We start from the raw sequence: 11,893 nt of genomic DNA on the forward strand, positions 1-11,893 counted from the left end.
TGCTGGGATGGACGAGGGGATCCAAGGGGTTGGGATTGGGATTGGTCCCCCTGAAGAGGTTGGGATTGGTCCCCAAAATGCTGTCTGTATATTTGAGGTTGCAGAATTAAAAAGAAAAACCAGGAAATGGCTCCTTCCCCAAATCAGATGTTTTACAGAGAAGGGGAGGAGTGTTGCAAATGGCAAAAGGAAAAAAAAATGATTAAAAAAGAAATTATTCTCCACATGTGGAAAGGTGGAGGTGTTTAAACAGGACGTTTCCACCCCACTCCTGTTTCTCCAGTGTGCTTTTCCTCCTGAGGAAAGCTCAGAGTTGAAATGATGGTAGAATTTTAACTTGGTGATTAATAACCTGCCCAAAAGGCAGCAGATAAAAAAAACCCCAAACCACACATTTAGTCTCTTACTTCCACAACATGTGATGAAAATCCAGTCTGGGACATTTCCAGGCCAAAGGAGATTTCATTCTTGTTGGTTCCTTAAAAAAAGCACAAAGCAAAACAAAATAACAAAGGGAATTTGTATTTAATGGAAGTTTTGCTTTCCTGGCCGGGCTGATGGGTTGGGGTGAGCATCCAGTGTGTCCCACAAGGTCCTTCTCCAGAACCTCATCCCATGGATCCAGCCAGGTCCTTCTCCAGAACCTCAATCCATGGATCCAGCCTGGCCAAGTCCTTCTCCAGAACCTGATTCCTTGGATCCAGCCTGGCCAGGTCCTTCTCCAGAACCTGATCCCATGGATCCAGCCAGGTCCTTCTCCAGACCTCATCCCATGGATCCAGCCTGGCCAGGTCCATCTGTAGAACCTCATCCCATGGATCCAGTCTGGCCAGATCCTTCTCCAGAACCTGATTCCTTGGATCCAGCCTAACCAGGTCCTTCTCCAGAGCCTCAATTCCATAGATCCAGCCTGGCCAGGTCCTTCTCCAGAACCTGATTCCTTGGATCCAGCCTAACCAGGTCCTTCTCCAGAACCTCAATTCCATAGATCCAGCATGACCAGGTCCCTCTCTGCAGAACCTGATCCCATGGATCCAACCTGGCCAGGTCCCTCTCTCCAGAACTTCAATCCCTGGATCCAGCCTGGCCAGGTCCATCTGCAGAACCTCATCCCCTGGATCCAGCCTGGCCAGGTCCTTCTCCAGAACCTGATCCCATGGATCCAACCTGGCTAGGTCCCTCTCTCCAGAACCTCAGTCCCTGGATCCAGCCTGGCCAAGTCCCTCTCTGCAGAACCTTCTCACCCTCCAGCATCTCAACATTCCCACCCAACTTGGTGACAACTGCAAACTCACTGAGAGTGTCCTTGACCCCCCCCTCATCCAAATGATGGATAAGGACATTAAAGAGAACTGGCCCAAAAACTGAGCCCTGGAGCTCATTCACTGAGATCTCCCAGGTGTGATTTCAGGTTCTGTATCAGATGTTGGGGAAAGCTCAGCAAACCAAGGACCTCTGAAGCACCCCACTGCAGCCTGGCTGGGCTGGAATGTGTGGGAAAGGAACATCACTGACCTTCCAAACTAAATATCCTTTCCCCCAGAGCATCCACGATGTCCTTGAGTGCTGCTTCATCTGTGACATTGAAGAAATGTTTGTCATCTGGGTCGCTGGCTATGAACTTGATCTCCTTCAGAAAGGCTTCAGGATTGATCCCTCTTCTGTTGTAATAACCCAGGACCTGGGGTTGAAAGAGCAATGCAAGGCTCAGGAGGTTTCCTGCACTCAGGAGGTGCCATCCCAAAGCACCCAAGGAACGGCCACATGGAAGGAACCCAACAGCCTGGGCATGGGACACCCAGGAGGAAAAAGGGGGGACCAGGCCAAGCACCCCTCGTGTGATTTGGGTGGCACAGGGCAGGGCCTTGCATGTCCCCAGCCACAGGGAATCAGCAGCAGGATCTCAAGAGGAGCATCCCAAAAAGGAGGGATCCTGCAGCTCCTGCAAAAGGAGGATGAGCAGCAAGAAGCCCTTCAAAGGTGGTGGGGACACTGCCAGGGGCACCCCTGGGATCACTTCCTAAATCCTCCCAGTTCCAAATTCCTCAAATCACAGAATCCCAGCCTGGATCAGATCCTTCAAACCACTGGATCCCATTCCCAAACCAGACCATCCCAGTCTGGATCAGATCCCTCAAACCACTGGATCCTTTCCTCAAACCAGACCATCCCAGCCTGGATCAGATCCCTCAAACCACTGGATTCCATTCTCAAACCACACAATCTCAGACTGGATCAGCTCACTCAAACCACTGGATCCCACCCTCAAACCCCCCCAGCCCAGCCCACCCAGGGCCACCCCCCACTCACCGCCACGGCGTATCTGGTGACGTTGTCCCTCTCGCTGTCCTCGATCACCTTCTCCAGGTCAGGGCTGTCGTGGGACTCTCCATCTGTGATGACAATCATCACTCTCTTTGCCCCTTTCCGACCACCTTTCTGAAATGCTTCCGAGCTGCAATGGAAGAGAAGTCCTGGGATGCTCAGCCTGGCTGGGAGGTCACAGCACCCACCCAGCACCCACATCACTCAAGGGTGGGACTCAAAAGGGTCCTTTCCAACCCAGCTGATCCTCTGATCCTCAAGTGGAGGTTTGCACCTGCAAATGTTTCCTTGGGAAACATTTTAGAACTTTAAAAGGAGATTTTAATTTTTTTTTTCCACCCCTGGAGCTGGGAGAGCAGAATCTAACTCAGCAAAAGGATCACTCCCTGGAGCTCCCTGAAAGGAGGTGGGAGGGAGCTGGGGGTTGGATTCTTCTCCCAGGGATAGAGGAGAGGGAATTCAGGCAATGGTCATGTCCTCCAGTCATGTTTGTAACATGAGGATGGAGAACACCAAAGAACAAGCTTGGAGAGGTGTGGAGAATAACAAGGAATGGCCTCAAGTTGTCCTGGGGAGGTTGGAGCTTGGGAACAATTCCTCCCTGGAAAGGGCCCAGGTGGAGTCCCCATCCCTGGAGAGGTTTCCAAGCCCTGGAGATGGTGCTGAGGGACACGGGGTGGTGGTGGCCTGGGCTAACAGTTGGACTGAATGACCTGAAAGGGTTTTTTCCAACCAAAAAACTCCTATGGAGATGCTCTCCACACTGCTCAGGCTGTGGCAAACCCCCCAGGAGCAGACACTGGTCCCACCTTCAGCCTGGCAGTGTCCCCTGCTTTCTAAGCAGTGAGGAGAAGAGAAGAGAAGAGAAGAGAAGAGAAGAGAAGAGAAGAGAAGAGAAGAGAAGAGAAGAGAAGAGAAGAGAAGAGGGAGAGAGGGAAGAAAATCCCAAAGTTATTTTTCAGGAGGAAGAGGAAGGGGAGGGATTTTTACCGAGCAAACTCGATGCCATAGGCAGTCCTGGTTTCTGTCCCTCCTCTTTGCTCGATGTGACTGGCAGCTGCTACCACATCTTTTACAGACCTGTAGTCATTTAAATGAAACTCGTGGACCACATCTTCTCCATACTGAACAACTCCAACCTAGGGATGAGAGGAACCTCAAGAAAGATGCCAACAACCCACCCATGACACCACGAGCGCGCGTGGCCAACCCCCAGAATGAAAAATAAATACAAACAACTTAAAAATCCATCTTTTCCTCCCTCTTTGCTCCCATTTTCCCCTCCGTGGGACTGCTCAAAATGCTCAGGTTTTTTTCCAGCCTCTCCCAGCTCTCAGCCCCCTGCAGAATTTGGGGTGAGAGGGATGTGCCCCAGCAGGGACCAGCAGCATCTCAGCAGAAAGCCCTGCCCAAATCCACCAGGGACTGCTGGTTGGAAGAGGATGGAGAGTTCTTCTGGGCACTCTTTCCATATTTCCAGATGATTCCATCCTCCCCGTGCTCTGCTGGGAAGTGGGGTTCAGCCTCATTTGGAGACATGGATGTGAGTGATGTTTCCAGGGCTTCAAAAATCCCCACCTTGAAAAGTTACTTCCCAAAACGCACAGCTCCAAATCAAAGCTTTTTTGGCAGAAAAGCCCATCCAAACCTGCCTCTTGAGGGATTCTGCACCCTGGGGTGGAGGGGGGGAGATGCACAAGTTGGGCTGGGGCTTACTTGGATCTGGCCAGGGCCAATATAAAATTTTTTCAAGATGTTTATCAGGAAGTGCTGAACTTCAACCCAAGGGTAAATGCTGTTTGAGCCATCCAGCACGATGATGATGTCCATGTAAGTCTGGCACCCTGGGAGAAAACAGGCAGCACGTTACTGAAAGGCCTTGGCAGGGCTTGCAAAGGGCAGATTTATCACCCCCAGTCCTCACAGCCAGGTATTTGCTTTTATGGTTTGCTTGGAACAAAAAAAACCCAAAACCCCAGACCTCTTATTTCAATCATCCACGAAGCCCTTTGAGCTGCAATAAGGTAGAGAAAAGCCACAAGCATCCTCTCTGCTGAGACAAGACTGGATGACTTTCTAAGAATAACACTTCTCTGCCTCAGATTCAGCCCTTTATCCGGTCTCCCAGTTCAAAGACCAGTCTGATACAGGCAGGATCTGGTCTTGGGTCCTCCCACCAAGTGATGCTTTCCCCCTGAGTCACTCCCCCAGCCCTCCCTCTCCTTGCCAGGGAACACATTGGGCATTTCCTCCTGTGAAATCCTCAGCATCCAGGCAGCCAAAAACCCCAGGGCTCAGCTCTGTGTGTGGAGCTGGGAAGGATTTAGGCAGCAGAGTGGGGTTTTAGCAGGGAAAAGTGCTCAGCATCACGTAGCTCTCTTGCTTTTGCTTTATACTCTCAGTCAGAGAAACTGCAGGAGAGCAGAAGATGCTGGGCTGTCCCAGTCACAGGTATTTCTTGGCTGCCCCTTCCACATTCTGCAGGCACTTATAGGTCAGGATAACCATGGGCTGGGTCACCCAATCCCTCTGCTCCTCATCTGGATCCCCTGCTCAATTCCAGGACCCAGGGAGAGGAGCTGAGCCTCAGATCCCCCTTCCTCAGTGATAAACCTCTGCTTGGTCACCACCTTCCCTCTAAAAAACCCCAAAACCAACCTAATCACCCTCTACAGGGGCATCTTCAGGCCCTAAAGAGAGCAGCAACCACCAGACAGGGGGGGGGTTCTGCCTTTCCTGCATCTGCCACCCCCCTAAGTCCCATTTTTCCATGCTCTGCTCCAGGGGATCCACGGACACCAAAGGAGCCAGGGCATGAAGCTCCTGGTGGGACAGGACAGGCTTGGGTCACTTCTTCCCCCCTACAGGAAAGCTTATTTAATACCTCAGGATAAAATAATACCCAAATTTCTGAATTTGGGCCAAAAGATTCAGCTTCCAGTCAATGAGCTCTTTGTTTGGGGTGGCCAAGGTCTGAATTCTTTCCTTGTTTTGCCTCCCGAGCTGTGCTGATAAAATATTCTGGATGCTTTTATTTCTGCTTTAGGAAGAAGAAGGTGGTTTTTTTGGGTTTTTTTTTTTTGTCTTCCCCAGCTGTCAGTCAAAAGGAAAATGTTTACCAGATGTCTGTGGCTGTAACCCCTTCCCCATCACTTCCCTGCCACCATTTGTCCTCTGCTCTCCTGCCTTCCCTCCACCACCGACTTCGCCCAAGGGAGCACAAAGGACAGAAAATCCCCCCCCTGACTTCCAAGGGGGGGTCAGAGCAGGGGGACTGAGGGTTTCTCATACTCTGCAGAGCTGGAGCCACCGTCTTGGAGAACCTGAAGTTGGAGTTGACCCTGGAGCACATGCCCGTGGTGTAGTAGGAGCTCCCACACTCGTGGGACCAGAGAGGGCTGCAGGCCTGGGGGTACAAAACACCCATCAGGGATGGTTAAAAGCTGTTAAAAAGGGACAATTTCTTTAATTGCTGCTCTGCCAGGCTGCCCTCTCCTTTGGGATTTTATTTTTTTCCCCTCCCCATGGACAGGGATGTTTCTGAAGGACACGTTGGTGTGATTTTGCACACAGAGGTCACAGGGGGTCAGAGAATCCCAGAATGATTTGGGTTGGAAAGGAGCTCTGGGATCATCACATCCAACCCTTGATCCACTCCCCCCAGGGTTCCCAGACCACGGATTCTCCAGGGATGGAGAACCCACCCCCTCCCTGGGCAGCCCACTCCAATCACCCTCTCTGGAAAGAATTTTTTCCTAATATCCAACCTAAACCTCCCCTGGCAGAGCTTAATCCCATGGCCTCTTCTCTTACTGAGCCTGAACCCCCCCTGGCCCCAACCTCCTTGCAGGGAGCTGAGGTTGGGATGGGTGCTGAGGTTTCCATGGTTTCCAGAGAATCCTTGAGTACTTTGGGTCGGAAAAGAACTTTAAGATGATCCAGTTCAACCATCAACCCAACCACTGCCCTGTGGCCCTCAGCACCATCTCCAGGGCTTGGAAACCTCTCCAGGGATGGGGACTCCCCCTGACAACCCTTTCCAGGGGGAAATTTTCCCCAGTTTCCAATCTAAACCTCCCAGGGGCAACTTGAGGCCTTTCATCTTGTCCCACCCCTTGTTCCTTGGGGGAAGAGCCCAAGCCCTCCTCATCCCAACTCCTTTAGGGTGGTTGTAGGGGTGAGAAGCTCTCCCCTCAGCCTCCTCTGCTCCAGGAGACACCCCCAGATCCTCAGATGTCACCCCCTGACCCCAGGATGCTCGGGGCCTTTTTGGCCACACTTCAGGCTCAACTCTTGTTGCCCAACGATTCGAGCACTTCCAAGCCTGGAGCTTTTGGGTGGGATTTCTGCAGGAAAAAAGGGAAAGGGGCAGCAGCCCAGCTGCTCACCAAGAAGCTGCTGTCCCTGGGGTTGGTGGCCAGGCTGAGCCCCAGGCGCATGTTGTCCTTCCTCTCGGAGACATTGGAGAGAGTCACCCGACCTTGGGAGAGAGGATGAGGATGGGGAAGAGCTCCCAGGGATGCTGAGCACCCAGCCCCACACCCCAGGGTGCTCCCCAGCATCTCTGGGAGGAGAGGGAAGGCAGCTGGAGGCTGGGGGAAAGCTGTGCTACCCCCCAGACCTTCTGCTTTTCTTTGGGTTTTTTTGGAAGCAGCTCTCAGGAAAAGAGTTGGGTTTATTTCCTGGGATGCCACAGCCCAAGTGGGGAGGAAAAATCCCCTAAGGGATAGAGCTGTGAGCCAGAGCTGGCATCTTTTTGGGAAGGAAACCCACCTCCCACCCCCCCAGGGTGCTCCAAGCCCCATCCAACCTTGGACACTGCCAGGGATGGGGCAGCCACAGCTTCTGGGGGCACCCTGGGGCTCAGCACTGAATTTCTCCCTCCCAGCTCCTCTTTTCCAGTTCCAAGCCATCCCCCCACATCCCACCAAGGGATGGAGCATCCATCCATCCACCCAGAGCCCCTCTTGGGGTCACCTCCCTCACCTGCTCCAGGGGGATGACAAGGAAGGAGCTTAAATCCCCCCCATTCTCCCCCTGCCATGCTCAGGGACCCCTCCAGCCCCCCAGGGTGCTCCAAGCCCAGTCCAACCTTGGACACTGCCAGGGATGGGGCAGCCACAGCTTCTGGGGGCACCCTGGGTCTCAGCACCCTCAAATTCAAGAATTTCTCCCCAGAATCTCCTCTCCATCTCCCCTCTTCCAGTTTCAAGCCTTTTCCCCTCATCCCATCCCTCCAGGCCCTTGTCCCAAGTCCCTCCCCAGCTTTCCTGGAGCCCCTTCAGGTACTAATTGAGGAAAAAAAATAAGAGGATGTGCTCATGGAAGGGATCTTTTCATTTGGAATGAGTTTCCAGTGGGAAAAAGAGAGAAAACAAAACAAAACAAAACAAAAAATGTTTTTTTAGCAAGAATTAAACTTGCTGAGGAGATTAATTTTCTTGATGCTTTCATCAAGAGAGCAAAAAAACTAAAAAAAGAAAAAGAAAGAAAAAAAAGAAAAAAAAAGGAGGAATGTTCTTTAAAAAGGAATCTTTGGGGCCAATCAATGAAATCTTGTGGATGATCCAAAGTTCCTCCACTCTTATCAGCTCTGCTGGGAACTCAGGACACTTCAGCCTCATAATGATGAAAAATCAAGTGAGAAAAGCTCCTCCAGCTGCCTCAGTGTCCTCAAATCCCAGACTTTGCCCCCAGACCTCAGCTCTGCTCCTCGGGGCCATGAGGAAGCCCCAGATCCCACATCCCCCACTGAGCAGAAGACGTTCCCATTGCTTCTCCCAGTTTGTAGGAACAGCTGGAAACCTTCCCCCTCATCCCATCCCTCCAGACCCTTATCCCAAATCCCTCCCCAGCTTTCCTGGAGCCCCTTTAGGTGCTGGAACCTGCTCTGAGGTCTCCTTGGATCCTTCTCATCTCCATCCCCAACTCTCCCAACCCTTGGATCATCCCCACGGCCCCAAATCCTCCCAAAGTCCTGGTGGTTTTGGGGCCCATCTGAGCACATCTTGACTCCCCCAAAGGTGTCCCCAAAAGCAGTGTCCAAACCTAGGTTGAGTTTGGTGCAGTTGCTCTGGGGGTCACTGCTCACTGGGCACTTGTAGACATCTCCAGTCTTCTGCTGGCCATTGCTTTCATAGGGAGCTCCCACCACCAGCCTGGGGGAGAAGAGAATCACAGAATCACAGAATCCAAACCTTCTCCATCCTCTTCAGACCCTTTTCCATCCTCTCCAGACCCTTCTCCTTCTCCAGACCCTTCTTCATCCTCTCCAAACTTTCTCCTTGCTCTCCAGACCTTTCTCCATCCTCTCCAAACCTTCTCCATCATCTCCAGACCCTTCTCCTTCTTCTCCAGACCTTTCTCCATCTTCTCCAAACCTTCTCCATCCTCTCCATCCCTTCTCCTTGCTCTCCAGACCCTTTCCCAGCTCCATTCCCTTCTCTGGCCCCAGCACCACATCTGATGCTCCATCCCTGGGTTTGGGTTGGGGTTTTTTCCCCTCCCAAGATGATGAACATCTTTGCTTTAAGGTTTTGGGTTTTTTTTCCAGGAGACTGGAACCAGAGCCACTCCAGGAGCTTTGTCCCCCCCGACTCAGGGGACACCCAGAGGAGGCTCTGTCCCCTCTGCCACCACCACCCTGGCCTAAAGGATATTTTATAGGACTGATCCATGTCCTCCCTGCTTTCTAACAAACCCTCTGCTGACCAACCCCAACCCCAACCCGTCTGGGGATTCCCCCAGATGCCCCAAACCCCTCCCAGGGGTGGCCCAGGGCCACCAACCCGCCCCCAAGCCACGTCACAGCCCCAACCCCATGGGAAAGGGGACATGGGGACAGCCAGGGTGCCATGGCTGGAACAAAATTACCCCTTAAAATAGCAGCTTTTTGGGCGTGCTGAGGGCTGAGGAGCTGGCAGGAGGCTGTGGTTGGCAGTAATGATACTTTCCTCTTTCTCCTGCTATCATTTTTTTCCCCTTTTTGCTGAAGGGTTTTGTACCAAAGAGGTGTTTGTAGGGCAGGGCCCTCAGGTTTGGGGCCGAGGAGGATGGAGCTGATGGTGGGCAAGGAGCTCTGTGGGCTCCGTGTATCCAGCAGGACTTGGGAGATCCCTGGATTTCTCCTGGAGGTTCCCAAAGCTGACACTGAGCTGAGTCTTGTCCTCACCAGAGGCCTCATGTCCCCCCCTGTACCCCATTAATCTGCTAAAGGGGTTTGGGGGGTTCCCACCCCACACATTGCCCTGCAGGGAGGCACCAGGTTCAACACCCCCAGACCCTTCTCCATCCTCTCCAAACCCTTCTCCATCTTCTCTGGACCCTTCTCCATCTTCTCCAGACCCTTCTCCATCTTCTCCAGACCCTTCTCCATCCTCTCCAGACCCTTCTCCATCCTCTCCAGACCCTTCTCCATCCTCTCCAGACCCTTCTCCATCCTCTCCGGACCCTTTTCCTTGCTCTCCAGACCCTTCATCTTCTCCAGACCCTTTTCCATCCTCTCCAAACCTTTTCCTTGCTCTCCAGACCCTTCTCCATCCTCTCCCACAACTCCATCCCCACAACTCCACAATCCAAGCCCTAAAATCCGGGGATGCCTTCGGATCCCAAAGATGGGAGTGCAAAGATCTTGTAATGGGGGAGGACTATGGGATGGGGAGGGGCAAAACCTCCATTCAAGATGTTCATAAATGGGGTGAAAATCCTTTACAGTCCCATACAGCTGGAATGGGACTTGGTGTCCATCCAGCTCCAGCCTCCCCTGGTCCCACCTTGGGATGGACACTGGGCTCTTAGGGCTGGATTTTGACATCATAGAGCAAGGAGGATGGAAAAAGGGACAGGGAAAAAGGGACAGGGAAAAAGGGACAGGGAAAAAGGGACAGGGAAAAAGGGACAGGGAAAAAAAGGACAGGGAAAAAAAGGACAGGGAAAAAAAGGACAGGGAAAAAAAGGACAGGGAAAAAAAGGACAGGGAAAAAGGAGAAGGAAAGGAAAAGGAGAAGGAAAGGAGAAAGGAAAGGAGAAAGGAAAGGAGAAAGGAAAGGAGAAAGGAAAGGAGAAAGGAAAGGAGAAAGGAAAGGAGAAAGGAAAGGAGGAAAGGAAAGGAAAAGGAAAGGAAAAAGGAAAGGAAAAAGGAAAGGAAAAAGGAAAGGAAAAAGGAAAGGAAAAAGGAAAGGAAAAAGGAAAGGAAAAAAGGAAAGGAAAAAGGAAAGGAAAAAGGAAAGGAAAAGGAAAGGAAAAGGAAAGGAAAAGGAAAGGAAAAGGAAAGGAAAAGGAAAGGAAAAGGAAAGGAAAAGGAAAGGAGAAAGGAAGAAAAGGAAGGAAAAAGGAAAGGAAAAGGAAGGAAAAAAGGAAAGGAAAAAGGAAGGAAAAGGAAAGGAAAGGAAAGGAAAAGGAAGAAAAAAGGAAGAAAAAGGAAGAAAAAGGAAGAAAAAAGGAAGAAAAAAAGCACCCAGGAGGATGCTTTAAAAACAAAAAAACCCAAAACCAAAAAAAAAAAAAAAAAAAAAAAGCCCCAAGGAGACAATTTCCCTCTCCACACCAAGGACCTGGCTGCCAAGCTTGAGGGACCTGCTCCTAAAATTCCTAAAACTCCTGCTGCACCTCGAAGGGCAGAGGGAAAAGCTCCAGGGAAACCTGCAGGGCTTGGGGCAGGGGAGATTTCCAGCTCTGGAGGGGAGGATTTGAGATGGAGAAACTGGAGAAGCTGCTCCCCACCTGCAGCCACCAAACAACCCAAACCCCACATGGACCCTGATGGAAAAAAAACAAAACCCCAAACAAACCCCAGTGCAGTTTTGCTTCTTTTTTTTCCCCTTTTTTAAACAACGAGACCACTTCTCTTTTCCTGATGACACCAAAGGCTTTCTAGGAAATAAAATAATTTAAAAAAAAAAGGATGCAAACCCACTCATCAAAAACCATTTAGGTTGAAAAAGACCTTTAGGGCCACCAGGTCCAACCATTAAATCCCCTTTTACCCCTCCCCAAGGGGTGGCAGATGCCCCCACGGCCTACAAGGCCCCAGAACTTAAGGGATTTCTGGATAAAAAGCCCCCAATGTGACAAAAAAAGGGGACAATCCCTGGCCACTGGGGTGGTGGGATCAGCCCTGATCCCTCTGCTCTTGGAATTCTCCGTCCCCTTCCACCAAACCCATCCCAGCTCTGGGGTTTTGGCCAAACCACAGGAGAATTCCAGCCAAGATTGCTGCTCGCAGGAGTAAGGAACCAGCAAACCCTTCAACTGTTTTTCCAGATCAGCACAATTATGGGTTGAAATCCAACCCAGCAGATTTTCCTCTCTCTTTTCCCTCCCTCCCTCCTCCTTTTTTCCCTTTGGCTGGAAAACTCCTGTCTGGGCCTGGAGAAGGGATGGGGGCTTGGGCTTCTCCCCCATCCATCCCCCTTTTCTCCTGGCACCTTTGGAGGAGAGGAGGAGCACAAGGAGGGTCCTAGAACCCCAAAATGAGTTGGGTTGGGTTGGGTTGGGTTGGGAGGGACCTTAAAGCCCATAAAGTCCCAACCCCACCTTCCCAGGTTGCTCCAAGCCCCATCCCACCTGC

General features: G+C 51.6%; 2 protein-coding genes across 2 annotated transcripts in view; one reads left to right on the forward strand and one right to left on the reverse strand.

Annotated features, from left to right (window-relative positions):
• ITGA11 (integrin subunit alpha 11) overlaps window positions 1-8,478 on the reverse strand; it is a 36,606-nt gene extending 28,128 nt beyond the window's left edge. Inside the window, exons 1-8 of the mRNA XM_030468692.1 lie at window positions 8,374-8,478; window positions 6,714-6,805; window positions 5,617-5,731; window positions 4,042-4,169; window positions 3,316-3,464; window positions 2,311-2,455; window positions 1,516-1,681; window positions 408-478 (exon numbers count right to left, since the gene is read on the reverse strand). Coding sequence (XP_030324552.1) covers window positions 408-478; window positions 1,516-1,681; window positions 2,311-2,455; window positions 3,316-3,464; window positions 4,042-4,169; window positions 5,617-5,731; window positions 6,714-6,764 — 825 coding nt within the window. The 5' untranslated portion in view covers window positions 6,765-6,805; window positions 8,374-8,478. The remainder of the gene's footprint in view (window positions 1-407; window positions 479-1,515; window positions 1,682-2,310; window positions 2,456-3,315; window positions 3,465-4,041; window positions 4,170-5,616; window positions 5,732-6,713; window positions 6,806-8,373) is intronic.
• An 899-nt stretch (window positions 8,479-9,377) lies between these two features.
• The window catches only part of LOC115600318 (integrin alpha-11-like), a 27,522-nt gene continuing 25,006 nt past the window's right edge, over window positions 9,378-11,893 (forward strand). Inside the window, 1 exon segment of the mRNA XM_030468691.1 lies at window positions 9,378-9,405. Coding sequence (XP_030324551.1) covers window positions 9,378-9,405 — 28 coding nt within the window.

Source organism: Calypte anna, unplaced genomic scaffold (genome assembly GCF_003957555.1).
Source record: "Calypte anna isolate BGI_N300 unplaced genomic scaffold, bCalAnn1_v1.p scaffold_22_arrow_ctg1, whole genome shotgun sequence".
In the NCBI taxonomy this organism is placed as follows: Eukaryota; Metazoa; Chordata; class Aves; order Apodiformes; family Trochilidae; genus Calypte; species Calypte anna.